This window comes from Onychostoma macrolepis, chromosome 06 (genome assembly GCF_012432095.1).
Source record: "Onychostoma macrolepis isolate SWU-2019 chromosome 06, ASM1243209v1, whole genome shotgun sequence".
In the NCBI taxonomy this organism is placed as follows: domain Eukaryota; kingdom Metazoa; phylum Chordata; class Actinopteri; order Cypriniformes; family Cyprinidae; genus Onychostoma; species Onychostoma macrolepis.
In genome coordinates, this window is record NC_081160.1 from 29094534 (window position 1) to 29120027 (window position 25494).

Here is a 25494-nt window from a genome sequence, read left to right on the forward strand (position 1 = left end):
CTTGGAATTATGAGCACCTTGAAGCTTCCCCAACACTGGTTTTTATGCACATCCATATGATTAAGTGTATGTGTAAGTGGGTGTACGCAAGTTCTTGCCTAAAGCTCCTTCCCTGTCAATTTCTTTTCAATTGCAACCTTTTCTGCCCCACTTTCTAATCTTAGAGGAAAGAAATCAGACACACAATCAAGCACTGCTGTCCATGAGGGCCCTCAAATCATCACGAAGAACAAAAAAAAATTGAAAACGGAAAAATGAAAGGCTAAAAATGCCATTTACCCTCGTCAACCATCTGTAACGTGCACATTTATGCAATACCGCCCTGACAACCTATAATTCAGAACTCAATTACCATTCCAAAAAGTGCACAGTATGCACAGGGACTTCGGACACCCAAGTGGACGCCTGCACAAAATCGTTTGTCATGATTAAATGACAGCTCTTTTGACTGGCTCTGATTTGTTGACAGCTCTGGCCAATCAGAGGAGAGAAACAGTAGGACAAATATCAGACAAACATGAGAAACAGAGGAATAGAAACAGTGAAAGAACACTAAAATTAGGCCAAGAGCTTTCATCTGTCCATCAAAGACAACATATCAAATGCAAACATATCTGAAAATCAACACCTCTTTGAGATCATTAGGTCCATACAGATTTCAAAAAATGTTATAAATCAAACACATCGCTAAGCTATAAACTCAAAGTCTAGGCCATTCAGAAAGATACTTAGTTTTTCCTTCAAAGAACAAACCAGTGACCCTAAATCTCAGTCTAAAAATACCCAGATAGAGCTGTCTTAATCTTACATTTAAAGGAATAGTTCACCCAAAATGAAAATTTGCTGAAAATCTACTTACCCTCGGGCCATTCAAGATGTAAATGAGTTTGTTTCTTCATCAGAGCAGATTTGAAGAAATTTAACATTACATCACTTGCTCACCAATGCATCCTCTGCAGTGAATGGGTGCCGTCAGAATGAGAGTCCAAACAACTGATAAAACACTGCAATAATCCACAAGTAATCCACACAACTCCATCAACTGTCCATCAACTGATATCTTATGAAGTGAAAAGCTGTGTGTTTGTAAGACAAATTTATTATAAACCTCTTGTTTCCAGTTAAGTCCTCTATCCATACTATTGCTTTCTCAAGACATCATATTTGAATCAGGAGAGAAATAAGTACAGATCAAGCATAGTTTACAAGCCAAAACTGTCCAAAACAGTTCTAAACTAAGATTTTGATGTGAGAGGACAACAGGGGATGGACTTTTCACTGGAGAATCTTGCTTCACAACATGTTAATTAATGGACTGAGGATTACCTGTGGATTATTGTAATGATTTTATCAACAGTTTGGACTGTCATTCTGACGGCACCCATTCACTGCAGAGGATGCATTGGTGAGCAAGTGATGCAATGATGAATTTCTCCAAATCAGTTCTGATGAAGAATCAAACTCATCTACATCTTGGATGGCCTGAAGGTAAGTACTGTAAGTTTTTAGCAAATTTTCATTTTTCTGTGAACTATTCCTTTAAAGGGATATTTCCCTCAAAAAAGAACCTCTCTCAAATCACCTGTGCACATTAACACAGATGTTTTGACTACCTGAAAAAACTCCAACTGAAAGTACCGGTGCACATTCCCTCACTTAGCATTTTGAAGTGTGGCATCAATGATTGGTCTCCTCTCAGAGTGCAATAAGAGCGTGTACACCTGGCCACAACATCTCATTCACAGATGTGTTTTCCCTGGAGGAGCTTGTCTCTGAAGCCTTCTGAGAGTGGCGGTAATGAGAGGAATGGATTGTATTGATGCTAGTGACCCGCGGTCCACGGAGGAATAAAACGAAACAGTGGCGACTGACAGGCTTCATTACACATCCTGTAAGAACACATTAAGGTGCCCTCATCCCCACCTGAGTCACCTTTCTCTCTCTATCTCCCACCTCGTCTTGCTCTGCCCGTGGAGAAAACAAAATGTAAATAAGACATCCATATTAATACAATTGATTCTCCTGGGCAGCAATGAGACTAATTGGAGAGCAAAAGGAGATGTGTGCTTCAATCTTATCCTTCTCAGAGTTTTCTTTTGATAAAAATATCCTAATCCTAAACCTATTTACACTCTGATGCCATGGTCAATATTTTTTTGTTAACTGTTTATTGAATTTTCTTCAGGGAACAGCAGCACAAAACAAAAAGCAGCTGTACAAATTTAGTTAGCCCTGTTACGAAGCAAAGAATTTCCAGGTGGTTAGTGGATGCTATCACCCTAGCATACTCCTCCTTGGGCTTGCAGTGCCCCACTGGAGTCAGAGCCCATTCCACCAGAGGCATTGCCTCTTCCTGGGAATGGTCCAGCAGGGTGTCCATTTCGGAAATTTGTGAGGCGGCCGGCTGATCCTCGCCGTCCACATTTGTAAGGTTTTACAACCTGGACATCCCCGCCTTGCAGGCCAGAGTCCTTTCTGCTTAGTTCGCCGGCTCCGTAATATAACTTCTGCTTAGTACATTATTTAGCTCTATACTCGTACTATACATCAACAGTAGTCTAATTTGTGTCTATTTTCATTTCTTCTAAAAAAACAACAAATTTAAATTATAAACTTAAATTAGAAGTCAATTAAGTCCCCCATGGATGAGACAAGACTATATTAGCTGTCATCTTAAGGCTGTTCTAAAATGATTGTAAAACCATTGATTTATTTTATTTTAAAATTACACATTATATTATATTATATTATATTATATTATATTATATTATATTATATTATATTATATTATATTATATTTTTATTTTATTCTATTCTCAATTCTATCATCATGGAATTTGGGGTGATCTATATTTGCAGCATGATATGAAAGAGCAACCTCTGAGCAATACAATTTTCCTGTGGGTACACTCTTCAATTGCTCCTTTTTCATCAGGTCCTTTGCATCCTGGGTGTAATTCACTGAACACTGTATTAAGTGCCGCCTACAATCAGAGAGGAGAGACTGATATCGGCGTGTCTCCACGGGGTTTAATGACGGAAGGATCATGCCGCGGCCCAATTTCCTCCCCTGATTAGACAATCAGATCCTGATGACATCAACATGCGCAGATGGTGCTTCTTCAGCCGTTTATTTATTAATGAGTGCTTGTGTATTTTTATCAGATGGGGCCTGATGCTAGTGCCCCCAATAGAGAAAAATTACTAGACTTTGATGTTTTCGGCTGGATTTTGTTTGAAGCTGCTGACGACCCCATTTCCTTAAAACAGTACGTCTCAACTGGCTTTGCTTCAGGACCCAGATTTTACTTTGGACAACAAGTGGCAACTCAACACTGTGTCCTAATCAGGCATGATGCAATAAATCATCATAAAGCATGTAAATTTGTGGTTTTGTCCTAATCAGCCATAACTACAACAAGCTATGAGCAATAATAGGATCCACCCAAATAAATTAATTCATATATATATATATATATATATATATGAATTAATGTATTTTTGGGTGGATACTAGTATTGCTCATAAATACATTCATTAATTTACTAATTTAAATATATATAAAAATATATAAAATATTATATATAATATTTAATGTATTTATGTATTTATGTATTTCTTATTAATTAATTAATTAATTAATTATTAACAAATAATAAAATATATCCATAATATTCAATTCAATTACAAACTACAGATTGTGTTTTTTAAATAATGAATACATTAAATATTTGAGTTATAAGAGTTTGGTTCCAAAATGCTATAAATCCATTTTGATTAATTTGAGCAAAAATTTGTTTACTTTACCAAGAAAGTGGCAAGATGAAAACCACTATTTCCTGTTTCAAACTTTCACATACCAACTTTAGGTTATAATAACATTAAAAATTCAAATCCAGATTTTGATTTTCAAAGTTTTATTATAAAAGAGATAATTTTTTACCAAAATGCAATAAATTCATGACAGTTTTTTTTTTTTTTTTTTCAAAATGCAATCCATTTAATTAATATAAAAGTTATTTTTCATATTGAAATTTGTTGAAAATACACAACAAAGCAAGTTAATCCACATATAACAGCCTCTGAACTTGGTCAATACTAATCTTATATAAAGGCACTGGACTAAAAATAGCCATTAAACCAGTCATCACTCCCAAAATGAATTCAACGGGTCATTTTGTTAATTCTATAAATTAATTACAACAATAAAACAAAATTTCATCATGAACAAGAACATGAAAAACAATATCACATTAGACCACAGAAATTCCAAAATGACATTTCCCTTACATTCAACTTCCAAAAGTGCATTCATCTTTGCCATGTTACATTCATTTAATTGACTAGTGCTATAAGCTGTATTAACAAAAACATTAATGGCACTAATAAAAACACTTACACTGACAAGCTAAGCAATAACGCGTTTATAATCGAATGCCATTCATCTAAGATTATGAATGCGATATTGCATAGCTTGTCAGTGAACTACGGCTCTGTGTATTAAATGCTGCTCCATCTGAAAGCACGTCATGGAGATTTGCTAAAAGATTTGCTCACAAAACCGGCTTTACTGATGAGATGCGCATGACAATCACATGCGATTTATCGTGCAGCCCTTTTTGTTTGTTTGTTGATCACAAAGTACAAAGTAGATGAAGAAAACTCGGATGCTGGGTGTATTCAAAGCGCCGCCATTACTGTCTACAGTGTGTGGAATGGTGCACTGTGATTGGTTGAGCGGATATATTGCGTTCTGCAGAGAAGGGAGACTGGCGTTTACAATACTGATTTTGGTGTTAACTCAATTTTTTTTAAATGGCGTTTAGGAATATATTAAATTCAATATATATATATATATATATATATATATATATATATATATATCCTCTGAACCACAAAAGCTCATATTTTTAGGACACCAACTGAGAACCACTGCCTTTTATAAAAAAAAAATTAAAATAAAAAAAACACTATTGTCTTCTGAAAACCACCATCCAATTCTGGGAAAGGTGCTTCCACTACAGCAATCATAAACTTCTTTAGTGGCTTGAAAGTATCACACTACCCCCCCAAAATTGTCATTTATAAGGATGTAGCATCTTTCCAATGGAGTGCCTGGAAGCTGGAGTGCTTTGGTGTCAGATGTAGTGTGTAGGGAGCAAATGGGGTTAAATAAACTGGTGGGGAGAGACGCAGTTGTGTAGCTGACTCTATTGTCTTTAAGGGTGCTGTGAGACAGAGGTTGTTGAGCGCTGCAGGAGATGGCTGAGTGAGAGTGACAGCGAACTTGATTGCCATTTGTCTCACTGTGAACTACTGCCTCGCTTCCGAGAGAGAAAGAGATAGACTTCGAGACAGACGGGAGACCAAAGTGCCTTCTCCATATAACAAGAGGCCAACAGAGAGAAGAGTCAAAGGAAAAAACATGAACAAAATGGTGGAGAGACTGAGATATGACTGAAGAATATGGATCTTGGGAATTGCTGAAAGAAAGCAGCTGGAAAAGGAACTGATCACCCAAAAATGAAAATTTACTTGTTTCAAACCTGTATGTTTGTTTCTTCATACAACATTAAGCTCTAAAAGGAAAAAAAACAAAAAAAAACATACATGAACATAAACTACTTTAACTTAACTTAAATTTTGGTCTGTTCTTCAGACAAAACGATGATATAGTGCAAAAGTCTTTATAGAGTGCAGAAGTGTGCACCCATTTATTCAGCAGTCTTACTGTGCGTTCACACCAGACGCGACTTGCGCGAATAAATCGTGCTATTTGCACGTAGTTGGACGCTTGAACATTTTGAGTTTACTTGCTTCATTCGCGCGTGAAATTCGCTTCATTCGCGCGTCACATTCACTTCACAACAGATGCGAATTCACGTCATAGGAGGGGCTTCTGCCAGGCGAACGGCTCCAGTCTCGTTGCGAAATGGCTGACATGGATAAAATACGCCGAATAAGCTCAATTTAGCTAGCTTGTAGTCTCAATATGTATATATAGCTTAAATTGTATAAAGAGCGTTTTTTACAACTTACCAGATTGTCTGACCTCCTCACTCACTTGCTTCCAAGCAAAATCTTTTTATTCCTGTTTCTGTAAAAGTACGAAAATGTAGGCTATCATACAGCTCTGGGTGTCCACAAACAGCGATGATTATTTTGTCCTCCATTGTTGTTTGGGATTCCCTCTGCTGGCTACGTCGTAATCACGTCACTACTAGAGCAAGCTCCTGATTGGTTAATGCGGCGCAAATTTTCACCAAAGTTCAGATTTTTCGATTCGCCCGAAACGCTCAATTCGCGCCACCTCATTCGCGCGAATCGCACCGCAGGATGTCTATTCGCTTCTTTGCATTGACTTAACATGTAAATCACTCGCGCTTAACACTTCATTCGCGTCTGGTGTGAACGCACCTTTAGTCCCCTGTCATTTTTCCCATAGGGATTTTTAAAAAGTCTTTGTTAAAAAGTTATACGCCACGAACCAAATCAACCAGCTACGAGGTTAATCACAACATTACAAACTTTGATTTAAACTTTGAAAAGTATTCACCAATCGGAAAAAAAAGACAAAGAAAAAGGTAGAAGACTGTACTGAAAAGCTCAAAGGGTTAGTTCACCCCAAAATAAAATTTCTGTCATGAATTACTCACCCTCATATCGTTCTAAACCCATAAGACCTTCGGTCATCTTCGGCATTGCTGTCTATGGAAGGGTCAGAGAGCTCTCTGATTTCAGCAAAAACATCTTAATTTGTGTTCTGAAGATGACCAAAGGTCTTACGGGTTTGGAACGACATGAGGGTGAGTAATTAATGACGGAATTTTCATTTTTGGGTAAACTAACCCTTTAAAGGAGGGAAAGAACTACAATCCCATGAAGCACTGCAAATAAAATAACTAAATTAAAAATTACAAATAAATATAAAATGATTGATTTAAAGATTGTGTTTAATGAAACTATATATTGCAAAATATACAAGTATTATTCTCTGATTGGTGGAATTTCTTTGCAAAATCATGGGTAATGTAGTTTTTCCTCCAATTCCATCATTAAACACAATTATTTAAGTTGAAATAATGCAGACTGATGGCTTCAACACAAGCATATACATTCCTTTAACAACCTTGCAGTTCACAGCAGGTCCGTATTTAAAGGTTTATAAGATAATATTAAAGATCAATTCCACTTAGAAGAAAATGAATGGGATTTTTACTGCCGACTGCTGTACTCTACGGTGCACTTTACAGGGGTTAAAGCAAAAAAAAAATCTTTTGACTGAAAATTTTTCCTCGGCCAAACCCCGGATCCACAGCCATACCTGTCACACACCCAGTTTAAGAGCCGTGTTTTTCTTCTTGTAATTAGGAGCACTTGTCCTCCTAATTTAAAAAAATTTAGGAGCACCTTCTAATAAATAATAAAAAATTCTGATCAAAAATTAGCCTTTTTAATACAAGGTGACATTTGACAGTGATTTACAGGGGAATTTTCTTTTTACTTTTGTAAATGCATTTTTCTAATTCTAATTTTTCTAATTAACGGAAATCCGTCATAGCGGATCCCTGACTTTAATGGTGTTTTATGTCCATTTGGAGACATGCTCCATGGAAGAAATGATAGCACACAGGTCTGGAATGACAACAATGGCAGAACTTTCATTTTTGAGTGAACTATTCCTTTAAAAAATCCTCAGCAGAAGAGAAAGAGATGAAGAAAACAGGAAAGAGTGAGCCATGAAGGTGTATCCCATACCTGTGGGAACGGCCGCATCCATGGAGGGTCTCTCCCAGGTGTTGACTTGCTCCCAGGCGAAGCCATTAGTCCCCAATGCCACGCTGTAGCCGCAATTACTGTAGTGCTCTTCAAACGAACAGCTGCCTACAGAACACACACAAGAGAGAAGAGGGGAAGATGGCATGTGTCAACATGATTAAGCCACAGAGCGCCATCATTACTTCATCTTCGCTAAAAACACGATTTTCCACTGCATTAAGCTTTATGCTAGCCAGGAGCTAAGGATTAGAAAGCCAGGATGAAATAGCACTAATTAAATGTACTCGTTTTAACACATCTTCTTGTATCGTAGCTTTGAGAGGGGGTTTATTTAAGCAGTAAGGTGCAAGAGGGCGTGCTGTATTGTGAATATAGACATGACTAAAAGGCCATTGCTATTTATGACATGAGTGACACAATACAGCACAGCCTTGGCTTACTGTTTTTAAGAAATGGTTACCACATAAAAAAATAAATCAAGATCACAGATTTTTATTAAAATACTACATTATAAAGTAAATTAATAAAATACATTGTCTCTGAATATTTAAATTATATATATATATATATATATATATATATATATATATATATTTTTTTTTTTTTTTTTTTATTAAAAAATTATATATTAATAAGACATCATGTCAACTTAATTTTGACAAGTGCAGTATTTTCTGATTTAAATTACCAATGAAAAAATAAAAAGTAGAAAAAAAGGTTAAAGTTTTTAAAAACAGTTCAGACATATGATATTTTGTGAAACTATCATGAAAAATCTAAAAAAAAAAACAAAAGAAAAAAAAAAAACAATGAAGCTCTTATATCTGAGATCGTTTTTGTGCCTCTACAATAGCAGATTTAAAAAAAGAAATAATAAAATTACTATATTATGACTGGAATACTGTATTGACCAATAAGCATATTGCTATACACATATATACATATACATTTATTTATATTTCTCATTTCCTTTTAGACTATTTTCTTTGTGTCAGACTATTTGTGTCAGACAGCCTCATTCGATTGGACGTTACTTTCTGTACCACCCAACATGGAAATCGCTTTGGTTTGTGTGCATGTTAAGCGCTCAGATTCAACATGATGAAACTTCTGCCTGCAGGATACTTACATTTCTGCATATTTCAAGGACCAAATATTCATTGCCGTCTTAATTTGCCCCTGCGTATTAAGCTACACAAGAGGATTAAAATGCTACAAAAATAATTAATTTGCCATGAGCGCCGAAAGACGATGAATCTTACAATACCAGCAAGACTCGCAAACCACATCAAAGGTATTCTCAAAGAAATCGCACAACCGTAAAAAACAATAATAGTTATATATTCAGAATTTTCCAGGGGGAGCGATCGGATAGCGTCGCGATCTATTGAAGGAAAAAATTAACCAGTCAAAGACGTGATTTTGTGGAACACGTCAGCCCGCTGGGGTTCAGTTAGACAGCAGCAGAAGAAGAAATTAGGTCTCCTGTAGTTTATGTAACCCTCGGTTTCTAATTGCCTTTGAAGTGTTCACATATTCATACTGCCACCCTGCTCGTCCCCGGCCTATGCTGGGAAAAGAAGATGTTTTCATACTCAGAATCGAAAAGCGTCTGAATTTGTTGGTCTGAATTTTGGATTTGTTGAGGGATGTTTAAGGATTCATACACTTTTGGAGAGATACAATCACTGATAGTATCTAAAGTTCAAAAGCCTTTTATATATGTACCACTTTAGAGACGTACAAGACTTTTTGAAATCTCTGACGTGTCAGAAAGTTTGAGAGTTTACTCCAACAGGTGACTCAAACACAAGCCCATTGCATGACTTTTGAGAAGAAACAGGACTTTGAGGAGAAACTTTCAAGATCTTTTTAAATGGCAAATTTGTTTATAAATGAAATTTAAATGGGACTAACAAAAGTATAGTACTTTCCATATTTCACTGATTCATTGTTTAGAAACCCCAAGAAACAAATGACTAATAAATAGTTAACTGCATTGTTGATGACATTAAACATTTAATATTTTATTATTAAAAACACAATAAACTCGCTCTGTTCTATGCACCGTTAAGGATTCTATAACATTTCAAGTCATTTAAATGTAATAAGGTTTATGTTTTACAGTATCTGCTGTCAGCAGTGTCTATCCAAATGAATGGAAATGTATTAAAATGTGCTAGAACCATACTTCACATCCAAATATTTACAAGTACTAATGAGATCACACTGCACACACACTCACACTCACACGCAAACATAAAACAAGCACAAGTTCTTCATTTCTCCTCTAATTAATGTTGCCTACCAATTTGATCCATTATTGATAAGTTGCCCCACAGCAGACAAGCAACAGTTTCCAATCTCATCAGCGGCAGACATGGCAGCGGTACGAGCTTGACTCGTCCCCCACATCTGCTGCTCACGGCTCCACACCTCTCACAGCTCGATGGCATATGCCCTGCTGCTGGCACGCTGTCAATACGATGTTTATCGAATCTAGCGCTCGTGCTGCCCTATCAGGAGCGCTTGATGAACTTAGAGATGATTTCACAGCGCAGGAAAGGAAGAAGTGAGATTTGGGGCGGATGTGGAAGGGGTGGATGGGTAACATCTGCTCGATTAACAGAAGGGTTTGTTTACACTCTGAAAAATAACTGGCGTGTACAGAAACAGCAGTGTCACGGTCTTTACTGTTCTCTTTAACTGCAACATGAATAATTGTGTCTTATAACGCCACTAATTTACTTTCAAAACATAATAAACAGACAGAACAAGAGAATGACAGAACGACAGACAAATAGACAAACAGAACGAGAAAATGATAGAACGACAAACTGATAGAATGATAAAACGACAGACAGAACAATAGAATAATAGAACAACAGAGAGAATGGTAGAATGATAGAACGACAGAATAAAATAACAGACAGAACAATAGAATGATAAAACAACAAACAGAACAACAGAATGATACAATGACAGACAAAACAATATTGATTGATAAAATGATAAAAAACAGACAGAATTATAAAACAATACACAGAATGACAGAATTACGAAACAATGGACAGAACAACAGACCGAACAACAGAATGATTGAATGATAAATCAATAGAACAGACAGAACAATAGATAGAACGATATGATAGATCGATAGATCAATAAACCGATAGATAGATACATAGATAGATAGATAGACAGACAGACAATACTAGGAGAGGGACAGACAGCAGCACTGGCTGCGAGATACGTGTGGACGTGCCACAGCCTGAGAGACAGCAGGTGAACGTGTATAATGTATATAATGTCTGACCTCTGTGTGTTTCCCTACTGTCTACCACAGTGACCCTCAGCCTGTGTGTGTTTATACGTGTTAAACACTGTGGTATGAAATGCTCACACAAGTTCTTATTTGTTACACTGTTTATTTAAGTTCATATTGTTATAATGTTTTTATTCTATTATTTTGATCTTTTCATTGTTATTATATTTCAAACTTTGGTAATATTGTATTTTTTACAGTCATGCCAATAAAGCAATTTTGAATTTGAAAGACAGACAGACCGACCTTTGTCTATGCTACAAAAAAAAACGAGATACTTGGCTAACTGTATAACATGAAACAACTACTGAAATGACAGCTGAATGTTTTGAATGTTCAGCTATAGTTTTCATCCTTTAGTTAAGATCTTAGTTAATAGATACTGACGTTACATTCATGTTTGAGAGTTTAACTGCATTAGTCATAAGCATATGCTGTGTCTTTCTTGGCCCTCACCAGCGGCATTTCCAGTCGAGCAGACAAATAGTCGGTTTGAAACTAAAGTGATTATGTCCACCCCACTAAGCACAGATAATAGCTCAGATATGTGTTGTTAATGCAGCGATCAAAGTGCTGTTTAAAATCCCATCATATGTATATAGTTTATTTTCTGTTCCAAGCTACACCCAAATCTATAACAGGCTTTATTTGTGTGAAAGAAACATACTGAAAATCCAAGCCAAACTGAGAGGGGCTCATTTCTATGAAGTACTTGTTCATGTTTCCACATGACAACTTTAGAGTATGTATATATATATATATATATATATAGAGAGAGAGAGAGAGAGAGAGATAGATAGATAGATAGATAGATAGATAGATAGATAGATAGATAGATAGATAGATAGATAGATAGATAGATACATACATACAGTTGGTTATTGATTCAGTATTTTTCCTGTGTCCTCAATATGACTTTCTGTCCTGTTAGGCTTGTAAAATCCCTAACTAACAAAAGCCAGTTCCTAATAGCATCATCCTCCAGGAAGTGACATCTCTATGATGGGAAAACATCCAAAAGGATTTGATGATTTTTTTTTTTTGAGGTTTGTCTCATTCAAAAAATCTTTAGACAGATAATGTCCATGCACATAATTAATCATTTTAGGTTTTTCTATAAAACTGTAAAACCCCTCTACATCTAGTTCCTTATTTCCGTTCATATGCTGAAATACTACCTTAAATATAAGCATATTCATTTTACAAAATGTCATAGTTCAAAATGTAATGCAGAACATAACCCAGAGATTTTTTTTGTCAATATTATTGATAACAAGAGACGGCTGCTGTTGTGATTATGGAGTTCACAGGAGAAAACCAACCTCCCCCACCCCAGAAGAGGACAACTCCAATCAGATCAGACGGGTGCACGGACCAAGAGCAAGTGGGCCAATTTAATCCACGAAACACACGTACACATACACACACACACACACTCGTTTTGAAGGCAACCTCGCACAGCTTGTCGCTCTGAATTAAGCAAGAGTGGCCTGACACGAGCGTACAACGAGAAAGGAAACTCCACATCACACACTCACTTGTTTCCCGTCTCCCGACACCTTTTAGCACACAAACACACGCGGCCGCTCTCTAGCGAGCTTGTCACTCATTCAGTGTAGCAGCTCCGTCAACCTGAGCTAATGCAACTTTTTCCACCTCACCTGCCGCCTTTAACCTCGTCCGCTCGGGCCACAGAATCCATTGTGCGCTGCAAATCTCTCTCATCCATCATCTGTGCTACAGGTGCAGCCGTGCCTGCCGGATAGGCGCTGATTTCCTAGTTTCACTTACAACAGAAGGACAAAGAGGTGCCAGTCCACCCACGCCTGAGCAGATATTTACCACCCTCCCTGACGCCAACTTCCTAATTGTTCAAACTCATTCATACGTCCCCATATACTAGCTGTACACACCTCAGCGATTCCTTCATTTAGTACACACTACACCCACACAAAGACAGCAGGACTCGGGTCCTCCAAGAACAGGCGTCCAACAGACATTCACACTTTCACCAGCGCGAGTGGGAAGTGTCGTGTTGCTCAGTAGGTTTTCGCGCCTTTAAAACGCTACACGGATTACGGGGTTCGGTACCCGCACCTTAGTTAATAGATACTGACGTTACATTCATGTTTGAGAGTTTAACTGCATTAGTCATAAGCATATGCTGTGTCTTTCTTGGCCCTCACCAGCGGCATTTCCAGTCGAGCAGACAAATAGTCGGTTTGAAACTAAAGTGATTATGTCCACCCACTAAGCACAGATAATAGCTCAGATATGTGTTGTTAATGCAGCGATCAAAGTGCTGTTTAAAATCCCATCATATGTATATAGTTTATTTTCTGTTCCAAGCTACACCCAAATCTATAACAGGCTTTATTTGTGTGAAAGAAACATACTGAAAATCCAAGCCAAACTGAGAGGGGCTCATTTCTATGAAGTACTTGTTCATGTTTCCACATGACAACTTTAGAGTATGTATATATATATATATATATATATATAGAGAGAGAGAGAGAGAGAGATAGATAGATAGATAGATAGATAGATAGATAGATAGATAGATAGATAGATAGATAGATAGATAGATAGATACATACATACAGTTGGTTATTGATTCAGTATTTTTCCTGTGTCCTCAATATGACTTTCTGTCCTGTTAGGCTTGTAAAATCCCTAACTAACAAAAGCCAGTTCCTAATAGCATCATCCTCCAGGAAGTGACATCTCTATGATGGGAAAACATCCAAAAGGATTTGATGATTTTTTTTTTTTTTTTTTTGAGGTTTGTCTCATTCAAAAAAATCTTTAGACAGATAATGTCCATGCACATAATTAATCATTTTTAGGTTTTTCTATAAAACTGTAAAACCCCTCTACATCTAGTTCCTTATTTCCGTTCATATGCTGAAATACTACCTTAAATATAAGCATATTCATTTTACAAAATGTCATAGTTCAAAATGTAATGCAGAACATAACCCAGAGATTTTTTTTGTCAATATTATTGATAACAAGAGACGGCTGCTGTTGTGATTATGGAGTTCACAGGAGAAAACCAACCTCCCCCACCCCAGAAGAGGACAACTCCAATCAGATCAGACGGGTGCACGGACCAAGAGCAAGTGGGCCAATTTAATCCACGAAACACACGTACACATACACACACACACACACTCGTTTTGAAGGCAACCTCGCACAGCTTGTCGCTCTGAATTAAGCAAGAGTGGCCTGACACGGCGTACAACGAGAAAGGAAACTCCACATCACACACTCACTTGTTTCCGTCTCCGACACCTTTTAGCACACAAACACACGCGGCCGCTCTCTAGCGAGCTTGTCACTCATTCAGTGTAGCAGCTCCGTCAACCTGAGCTAATGCAACTTTTTCCACCTCACCTGCCGCCTTTAACCTCGTCCGCTCGGGCCACAGAATCCATTGTGCGCTGCAAATCTCTCTCATCCATCATCTGTGCTACAGGTGCAGCCGTGCCTGCCGGATAGGCGCTGATTTCCTAGTTTCACTTACAACAGAAGGACAAAGAGGTGCCAGTCCACCCACGCCTGAGCAGATATTTACCACCCTCCCTGACGCCAACTTCCTAATTGTTCAAACTCATTCATACGTCCCCATATACTAGCTGTACACACCTCAGCGATTCCTTCATTTAGTACACACTACACCCACACAAAGACAGCAGGACTCGGGTCCTCCAAGAACAGGCGTCCAACAGACATTCACACTTTCACCAGCGCGAGTGGGAAGTGTCGTGTTGCTCGAGTAGGTTTTCGCGCCTTTAAAACGCTACACGGATTACGGGGTTCGGTACCCCGCACCGCTCCCATGGATCCACACGTTGCGTGACTTGCTAAAAATCACATTTTACACCTTCAATTGCAACACTCTGGAGTTAAATATCAGTGCTAGAAAAGCAGTTTTGACCGGACATTCAGTGCCAAACCACTTTCCCCCATAGACCAAGTGAAAATGCAACACGCTTTTGCCAAAAACTCAATTCTCACCTTTCACAATACCCTGCAGTTCTGCTGACAAATGGCGTGTTTATTCCTTTACAGTGCTTGTTTGTTGAATAATTGGTAAGAATTAATCAGTTGCCATATGTCTGTTTCAAAGAGTCTGAGAATTTGATTAGTGCTACTAGTTGACTCAGCTGAACTTGGTAGATCTTCTCTTGACCCGGTTTGTTCTGATCCGCTTAGCACATACCGACTCCAGCTGAAACTTCCTGCAGACACGGGATTCTTTCTGATATTATTCTCACTTTCCCACTGGGCTGAATAGGCCCGATACTTTACCTCAAAGGCTCATGTTAAATCTCTTCCTCCGGGTTTCTCTGAAGAAAACAGTCTATAATACTCTGCAGTACAATATTTGACATACAGGGTCAGGATACCTTCCCTGCAGAGAAATACAGAGCTTAGATGAGTTTGGACTAGCAAAATCCTGTCCATTTTGGGATTTTATATGGTCAATGTTGGTCCGTTACAAACACAAGCTATTCAAGCTGGTTATTTTTGCACGTAGACTGTCATTACCAGTTTAACATTGCTACATGACCACCTTGAACAGCTTTAAAGCGTATTATTTGTTCTGAATGCTACCAGAAAAATGAAAACCAGTCAAATGATCTCATCTTATTTTTTAAGTAGCCTACATTTTGTTGGCGTTTTGCTCCATTTAAACTGCATAGGTTAAAAAAATAATAATACTTATATAGGCAACAAACTTCCTTTATTATATCAACTTCAATATTAATATAGTGAATTTTACTGTATACAGAAAACATAGTAAAAACAGGAATTGCTCATGCAAAACTTTGTTGCTGTGATACTAAGTTGTTTGTCAGGACATTTCTAAGGTGTTCTGGGTGGTTTTAATGCACTGTTGCAAAATTCAGTAATTTCAGCGAAAGATTTCCCCACTCAGACTTTGGATCGGTTTCAGTTGGTCATGTGAATTCGCTGTTGATGACAGGCAATGGACCTTTTTTGCCCACTAAATTCTCTGAAATTTGGCTAATGTGATGGCAACTTTAGGCAGTCGCACTGTGGTTACTAATGTGTTCTTGGTGGTTTCTTACTGACCCAAGTTGCAATAGTAAGTCTGATGATTAGGAAAGTAATAGCACATATGCAATTTGAGGTATCATTCGTGTCTGAAGCACAAACGGTGCGAGAACCCTCCTGATGCTTGCCTATGAGAAAATACCAATAATTAATGTTTACTGCATACATCCCTGCTACTTTTTTCTTGGGAATTTGTATTTGTCAGTTTAAGACTTTACAGCTCACTTTTCCACCTCATTTTATGAGTTCCCCCCTGCAGACAGACAGACTCACAGTCTCAATACTGTATGTCCTTGGAAGTTAATTATTTTTTTCCCTCCGCAGAGGCCAAGTGGAGGTTGGCAGCCGAAACAGCAGAATACACACGCAGAGAAGGTAGAGCTGCCTCAGGTAACTACGAATACATCTCAGGAGACTCTCTCTCTGATTAAAAATGACAAATGTTCCAGTGCTGCACTTTAGGTCTTAAAAATTTGCCAATAAAAATTATTAGCTGCCACAAACTGCATGTCCTGCAGTTTTTCTTCCCTTAAAAAATGATTACTAGAGAAATGAAAGCTCATTCGGGCAGTAAAACACGTCTGCGTGTGCAACTCTAAACAACTGTTTCTGCTGCTTTGGACGGGTCATAAATAAAAATGTCCTCCTGCTCTCTCGCTTGTCCCAGGGCAGACAGTGAGAGGACGCACATGCGCACACCCACACCAAATATCTTCACAAACTTCAAGTGCCACACAATTATTTTTTAATTACAATTATTTTTCCGCAAGGAATACAATTTCCCCCACATTTTCATTACCGTAATGAGATTTTTGTAAATCATTATAAATACCAATATTCGATTTTCTTTACTGTAAACGTTTCGTTTACATTTATTTAACATTTATTTACAGTAAAAATGACTATAAAAGTGTTTATTTAAATCGGCATAAAACAAATACTACCATAAATACTTATAAATGTATCACTATATTTTTGCATTACAGTACAGAGAATGAGATACATAAACATGCAACAAAAACAGAATAGTCCTATAACCAGCAAATAAAATAATACATATTAAATATTTAATTATTCATATTTTTAAAATATTAAAATTTAATTTTATACATTTAATTTATTTTGCAGTGGAAATGTTCCTGACAGGTTTCATAAGGTCAGCAACACATACTTTCCAGACAGCAGAAGAAGGTTTTTATTACTGAGCCGCTCACACAAACACACACCCTCATTCACACAGCAGCTTTAATATGTCAGTACATTGCCATCCATCTCTGTCTGTTCCTATCAGCTCAACTGCTATTACTGGCTCATACGCACACACACACACACACACACAAACAAACAAGCCAGAGGAATACACGCTTCAAAGAGCTGTTAAACTTCCCATTTAAGGGTTTTCAGCCCTGAAGTTATAGGTTATACGGGGTCGTACTATGCACACTCCCATATAAACACACTTTCCGAAGCCAGTGATTTCAACCCTTCTTTGTTATTTGAAGAAACCCCTTAACCCAAAGCATGTGGCGTTTATCTGGTATTTGGACATGATCAAAAAGTAAATTAAGGCTTCGAAACATCATAATTCCAATAATCAGATCAATGCAAACATGCATAATTAAAACAGAAAACACTGGCCGATACCAATATGGTCACTGATGCATCAAACGTTCCTGCTGTCAATCCATTTCTCTGTCTGTACCAACCCTTAACCTTTCTATAATAGCAGCTCTCTATGAACACCCCGACCGTAGAGCACTACCTACAGCAATGCAACAGGGCTCTGAAACCCCCTGCACTCTGTACAAGCCATAATGGATCTCTGTGTCTGAAAACTGCAAACGTATTGTGAGTGTTTTCAGCACTGCGGTTTGTTAGGTTTAACGTCACGCTGAAGCTTCAGGGTCATGCATGCCTCTTGGGAAATTTTCACCCGGGGAGATGCTTGTTACGTGTGAGACATGTTCGACAAAACCTATCAGCCCCCCAAAAAAAAGAAAAAAAAAATGACTGAAGTGGCAGAGCGAAACTCTGAAAGACATTGGAGACATGAAAATATTGAGAGCATTTTAGGAGGCACACTAAAAGCATTGTCAAAGTGCACTTCAAAGTGCCCTTCTGCACGGGGTTTGAACTGAACACGCTCATTTGAAATACTCCCGACGCCCAAGCTGTCAAAAACCCGAGAGTGTGAAATACTAGAGAGGGAAAAAAAGGAAAGTTCAAGTGCTGAGTGAGAAATGAATGTCAAAGATCTTCACCTGCATAACTGTTCTCGAAGAAAGCTCATAGTAACATGCTTAACTGTGCAAACTGCATGAAGTTTTACATTAAAAGGTGCAATATCTTGCAGTTCATAGTGCAATAGTTTGACCGTTCTTTCATGCTGAGGTGCAAAGATTAAGGTTCACCCAAAAAATGGATTCATCCATCACACAAAAGACATTTTCCTTAAATCAAGTTCCAAAAAGGCAGAAAAAGCAGCATAAAATATTCCATATGACTTATTTGCTTTATTCCACGTGTTCTGAAGGCATACAACTTTGTTCACTGAAAATCTCCCGTTCTTCACATTCAAATTCAAAATTACTTCTCAAAATCATGCCATTGGTTCTCACATAGATCATAGCCAAATGCAATTTAAATAGGGGTAGAAGAATTACAAGAAGGACAAGATTTTTAGTAAATGACCAGAATTTCATCGACTTTGATAAACAATCCAGCGCACAAGTCTTATGTAAAATGTACTTACATTATGCATTTATGAGCTTGAGACTACTTTTTGCCATTACAGAGCAGACAGATGTAGCCATTATGATCTACAGTAGAGCTGGAAGATAAATCATATTTTTTGAATCGTGATCACGATTTCTGGTTCTCACTATTTATTTAGCATAATTGTCTGTGATATTTGGTTAATGGTTGCAGTTGCCAGATGTCAAGAGTTTAAATCCCCCAATCTGAGTTTTTCTCTTAAATGGATAAAGTGGTTTACTTAATCTTCCCAACCTGGCAACCATTTATAAACAAGTCAATTACAAGAGTAAATAATCTGCATTTCAAATATAAAATAAATAATATTCATTATATGTACTAATAAAAATAAGAAGAATAATAAAGTAACATAATATAATAACATTTTTACTTATGGGTGATCTATTCCTTTCAATATCAGAAAAAAATCAATAGTTGCAATAGATATTTGACAGTCACATTGTCAAGCCAGCATCTACTTAGCTACTTAAAAAGAAACTGAATAAAATATTTGCGTGTGTGCGTTTGATTGTCAATTTGACACTTATTTATGCAAATATGCAAGTAAAATGGAAACGTATTCTCATTTACTTCTTTAAAAGTTGTCGGTCAGCCTCAAGTGAGGTGTTAGCGAGAGTGGCTAATGAAAATCTTTCAGAGGGAAACAGAGGCAGTAAATTAGCATAGAAAAACATATTTCAATTGCCAATCTAATTTAGCACCCATGGCCTCTGGTGGGAGTGGTGTGTGTATTAGTATTCTGCAAGGCTATTTGTATGTGTGTGCGAGCTTGTGTTTACCGTTCTCTGGCTGTGATTGTCAGTATTCTAGTCCAGCTCCGCTTGCTGAATTCTCAGCTGCATCAGGTCCCCGGCACTGTGATTAAATTGTGTATCTGTGCGCGAGTGTGCGCGCGCAACAGCTTTTATGCAGATGTTAAAGCAATAATTAAACCCCTACATTAACAGTACTGTACGAACACCACGCAATAATAATGAGAAATCATCAACGTGTGTTTTCGCGCGGATGCATTTGGGAGAAACATCGGCACATTTCTCAGCTGATCCTTGCTTGAGGACTGCAATATTTTTCAAGCTTAACTCCCACTCTTTTTGTCTTTCTCTCACTCTCTCAGGTGCTCATTACAGGTCCATCTACTGCTCTGTGAGCTCCGCAGGGATGCCCACTCAGACCCCTTCTCTTCCCGTCTTAGCCCCTCTCTCCCCTATAACTCCCTCTTCTCTTATTTCCCTCCTTTCACCCTTATCGTTGTCAGCAGAGGGAGTCATGCGGTCCTGCGGTGAGAAGAGAAAGGCAGGAAAAAACACAGAAATGGATGAAAGATGTAGGGACTGATCTAAGAAATAGGGTGGATTCATTTACGAATCTTCAGTGGAATGCAACTGATGATGTTTAGGAGAATGTTCACGTTGCTCTTTCCAATGTTTTTGAAATTTATTTGATCAAAAAAATATTATTACAATTAAAAATAACAATTTTCTATTTGAATATAATTTAAAATGTAATTTATTTTTGTGATGCAAAGCTGAATTTTCAGCATCATTACTAGTGTCACATGATCTTTCAGAAATCATTCTAATATGTTGATTTGATGCTCAAGAAACATTTCTTATTAATTTTATCAAAGTTGAAAACAGCTGTGCTGCTTAATATTTCCGTTGTCATGACAATTTGACAAATACAAAGTTGAAAAGAACAGGATTTTCAACTTTTAAGAATAAAAATTAAAGAAAAACTTTTGTAACATTATAAATGTCTTTACTGTCACTTTTGTTCAATTTAATGCATCTTTGCTGAATAAAAATTAATATCTTTAGAAAAATCTTACTGACCTTAAGCTTTTTAACAGTAACATAATATTTTAAAAATAAATAATAAATAAATGCTGTCACTGTGGATACATTTTGTTATATGTTTCACAAACTTTAAGTGCTTTACATCACTGAAAGCAATCAGATGTTGATTCAGTGACTGAATCAGTTTATTCAGTCAAGTATTTATCAAACACAATCAAATAGGAGTTTATGAGTCTGTTTGAATGATTCATTCAAAGAACCGGTTCATAAGAGTCATTTGTAGTCAAACAAGCGTGACAAGCACAGACACACAAAACTGGACAACCTAATAAAAAAAAACATGCTGTCTTGCCTTTACTTTGTGGTACACAGTCTTTTTATCATATCAAATTCGATTCAGGCTGAAAGTGGCAAGTGATTTCGATGATCTGTCCCTTTAAGGTCTAAAGAAAAGACGCCAGTCAGACTGAAGTGAAAGCTTCAGAAAGAGAAGTTGAATTTATCAGAAAGATCTGCATGAAGCGACGTTTCAATGACTTCAGTACAAACTTGGAGGCATGAAGCACTCAGAGACAGATGGGTGAGCGAAGGAGAGGAGGAAGAGGACAGTCAGATGATAGAGAAGTGCTGGATGGAGTGATTAGTGAAACGAGAGCAGTAAGGCGTGCTGTCATCCTCACCATATCCCATAAGGCTGTTCTCCTCATCAGCATGGAGGAGCTCAGATGAAATTGAATTCATTTGGCCATCTCTCTCTCTCTCTTTCTCTCTGAGGTGGGAAAGCAATGATCCATGTAATTATTATATATTATGGGAGGATTCCCAGTCAAGCAAAGCATCTAATCTTACAGTACTCCACTGCCCCTTACACACAGACACACACACACTCCAGGAGACACAAATACACATTTTGAATGTCACTCTCTGGAATAATCTGCCATTGGATATTCTAAATGGACTGGGTCGCTGTCAAAGTCGTGTATGTGTTAACTAGATTGATAGACTCTTCACCTGTCCTTCATTTATTGTCTGGTCCTTTGTGTGTATGTGAGTGTGTGTGTGTGTGACCTTCAGAATATGACATGCATGCAAACAGTTAATTATCATCTGGATCGGTGGCATGTGATGGCGAATTCTGCGCAGGGACCAGAACACACACACACACAGCTCCACGCTCCTGTAACCTGTCATGAATATTTAGCAGACGTTCTGATTTCTTGCCGTTTAGCCAAGCTCTGCTGATATGACATTTTATTACTTCGCCAATATAAACTGTGACACACACACCGAAACACACAGTTAGGTAAACAGTACTATCACTGTCAGCACAACTTTAGGTCCGCACGGAATGTGTCACACATTTTGGTGCTGATTGTGCAGGGAAACTGTGAAATTCTGGGGAATGGGTTTAGATATAGAAAAATATGTTAAACAGAGTTAAGAATAAAACCCTTATCAATATGAAGAAACGCGCATGGAGTTAGCGAGTTGTGTGGAACTTTACTAATGACAGACGTTGATTCAAAGTAATACAATTAAATTTATATTTATTTTCAAAAATAAGATCTGCAAAATGAAAACCTTAATCATAATTTATGGGTGGGCATGAGTCTACTGTATCTGTAATGTAATGTAATGTAATATAATGTAATACAATGTAATATAATGTAATACTTATTTTGTTTATTTGAAAGTGAAAGTGAAAGTGAAGTGTGGCCAAGTATGGTTACCCATACTGGAATTAGTGCTCTGCATTTAACCCATCCAAGTGCACATACACAGCAGTGAACACACACACACACACCGTGAACACACACCCGGAGCAGTTGGGAGTTCGGTGCCTTGCTCAAGGGTCTCACCTCAGTCATGGTATTGAAAGTGGAGAGAGCACTAGTTATTCACTCCCCCACCAAGAATCCCTGCCAGACATGAGACTCAAACCCGCAACCTTCGGATTACAAATGCAACTGTCTATCCATTAGGCCACGAATGCCCCTAATGTATGGACATATCAGTATCAATTACTATTTTCATCAGTTAAATTTATTTTAGAATGCAAAAGAAGTAACATTACATAATTTTCATTTCAATATTTGAATATATGATTTTATATATGTATATGTATATGTATATATATATATATATATATATATATATATATATATATATATATATATATATATATATATATATATATATATATATATATATATATATATATATATATATATATATATATATATATATATATATTAGTGCTGTCAATCGATTAAAAATTTAAAATACTAGGATTTACCTGTAAATGTGTTGAAATAAAGAAATGCATGACAAGGAAACAGAACCTTTCACACTTCCGCCAGGTATGAGACATAATCCTTATTATTCTTTTATCATTATTCTTTTGTTTTTATTCAGCCATTATCAGCCTTTAAACTGGCAATAAAACGTTTACCAAGCCACATCGCTTCAATCCCAGTATACATTTACCCAACTATTATCAAAAGTGTTTCTAAATAAATACAACAAAACATTTCTTGCGACCTTACGTGAAGTATTATGACAAAATGCCTTATGAAGAATTGGACCTGTTCTGCAGCTGCATTAGAGCTAACATTAGCATCATGCTTCATAAGACAATTTATGAGATTAATAGTACACTTTTACTCAGAACTCACTTCAAACCACCATCGAGTGTTTGTAATAACTTCCTTTTGCGATCACATGTGGAATTTGGTCGTTTACTGTTGTTAAAATATGCTATTTATAGCCTTTTATATCGCTGCACAAATTAGCATTTCAGATGTGCACATTAATCTAAAAAAAATCACATACAGACCATATCCTATCGTAATCGTGTGTTTATTATCTTATATAATCTATAGTGGCTGTTGTCACGTTTATTTCTGCTGCTCTGGCTGAAACTCACGTTGTTTGTGTTACAACCGCCTCTCCGTTCTTAAGTTGCCAGGGATACATTCCAAGTATAATACACATTAGTAAAAGGATCTATTTAATTTTTATTTGTCTATATACACTTTGGGTGGCCGCGGTACATTAAAAAAGTAGCCCAAAACGGCTCTGTAATTTTTCCCGTGACTGTATTTTCAAAATAGCCCACTTGTGCCGTTACCCTCGTAGCCTGTATCATTTCATATCAAAGCGCGAAATAAACTACGTGCATGCAATGTCGTGGTCAGTTAGTCATGATGTTACCAAAAAGGCGAATAAAGCTGCCTTAAAACTGTGTGTGCATGTAATATATTTTATATGAGTAACATTTACGAACATGTCTATGAAATGGTTTTCAAAACTGTCCTGGAGCAGCCCAGCACTTTCTCCCTCATCTAACACACACGATTCAACTCGTCAGCTCATTAATAGAGATTTTACTACCTGAAGTGTGTCAGAAATGGTAAAAAGAGTTGAGAGAAAATATGATGCGTGTCAGAGCCACGTCACGTTCAGCAGTGGCAGCTCTTAAAGAAATAACAACCAAAATAACCTAATAACCAGCTGCTGTGATGCCTATTAATCAAATGACAAAAAAAAAAAAAGAGGAAAAAATAACTTTTATAGCTTTAAGGATTCATCTATATTTAATTTAGTATTTAGTGTTTGATAACTTCAGTTTCAATTTCTGTATATTTCTGCTGAAGGGCACAGGTAAATATGGCATTTATTACAATGGGTTTATGCGAAGATTGTTTTAAGTTCACTTAAATTAGAAGCTATTTTTTAAAAGTCTAATAAATGTTAAAATTTATATCTCTCAATTATACTGTAATTATACTGTATTATTGTTTTGCAGCCTTGGTGAGCATATGAAAAAAACTCTAATCCCCTCCATATTTTTCTATATATTTGATCCACAATGGCTAGTTGTCTAGCTCTGTCAACACACACACAATCACACAAAGCAAAATGAATAAAAAGCTGAAAAACAAGTCTGAAGAAGCTTAGCCGTCCAATTCAAAAGATATAAACTCAGTGCTCCATTATTCACTCTTTTCAGCACTCCTACCTTCCTCACCACACAGAGCACCTGTTCAGACAGCAGATTTCTCCAGCCCACAGATTCATGATCTCAGCCAAACGCTGAACACTGATCCAGAACCAGTCCCGCTGATCTCTGTGGAAATGACTCCGCTCTATTAGCGCTTCACTTTAGCAGAATCATTGCGGGATGGTTTCTAGCTGGCTGTGGGCTGATGCTGCTACGGCCGAATTACACTCATTATTTGGGGCACCATCAAAAGATAAAATGGAAAATGGACAGACCTCTGACGCTCTGACGGTCACACTGACAGGCCGAGGAAGCTGGTAGCTGGGATGTGGGTTGGAGTGTGTCAAGCACACACGCATAAATACACACACACCTGGGGTCATCCTGGCCCGCGTGGAGAATAAAAGAGGTCATGCTTCGCTTTGAGAGAGTGAAGGGGCACTGAGGCAATGCTATAGGCTGCAGACTTCCTATAAACACCTAGCAGTGGGTTTATGGGTTTGGACAGGTATGACACATGCACACACACACAGCTGATGCATGCTAAGCATTATTGCCCGCAAACAAAAACTTAATTGAGGTCACAAGCATCCACGTCTATCTGAATGGCATCAGCCCATGAGGTGCACTGAATATGAAGTGCATACTAAACACACACTAACTGAGACTATATGTTTTCGCCTTTAGTCGTAAATGACCTTGTGGTACTATATGAGCGTTTGCGACTCGTT

At 37.4% G+C, this 25494-nt stretch overlaps 1 protein-coding gene across 14 annotated transcripts in view; it reads right to left on the reverse strand.

The window, feature by feature from the left end:
* Positions 1-25494, reverse strand: part of ptprt (protein tyrosine phosphatase receptor type T) — a 259836-nt gene that overhangs the window by 199475 nt on the left and 34867 nt on the right. For 13 of the 14 annotated variants that reach the window (XM_058778893.1, XM_058778891.1, XM_058778894.1 and 10 more), the window contains exon 2: positions 7759-7884. In XM_058778893.1, coding sequence (XP_058634876.1) covers positions 7759-7884 — 126 coding nt within the window. The remainder of the gene's footprint in view (positions 1-7758; positions 7885-25494) is intronic. The other variant, XM_058778885.1, reaches the window with a different exon arrangement.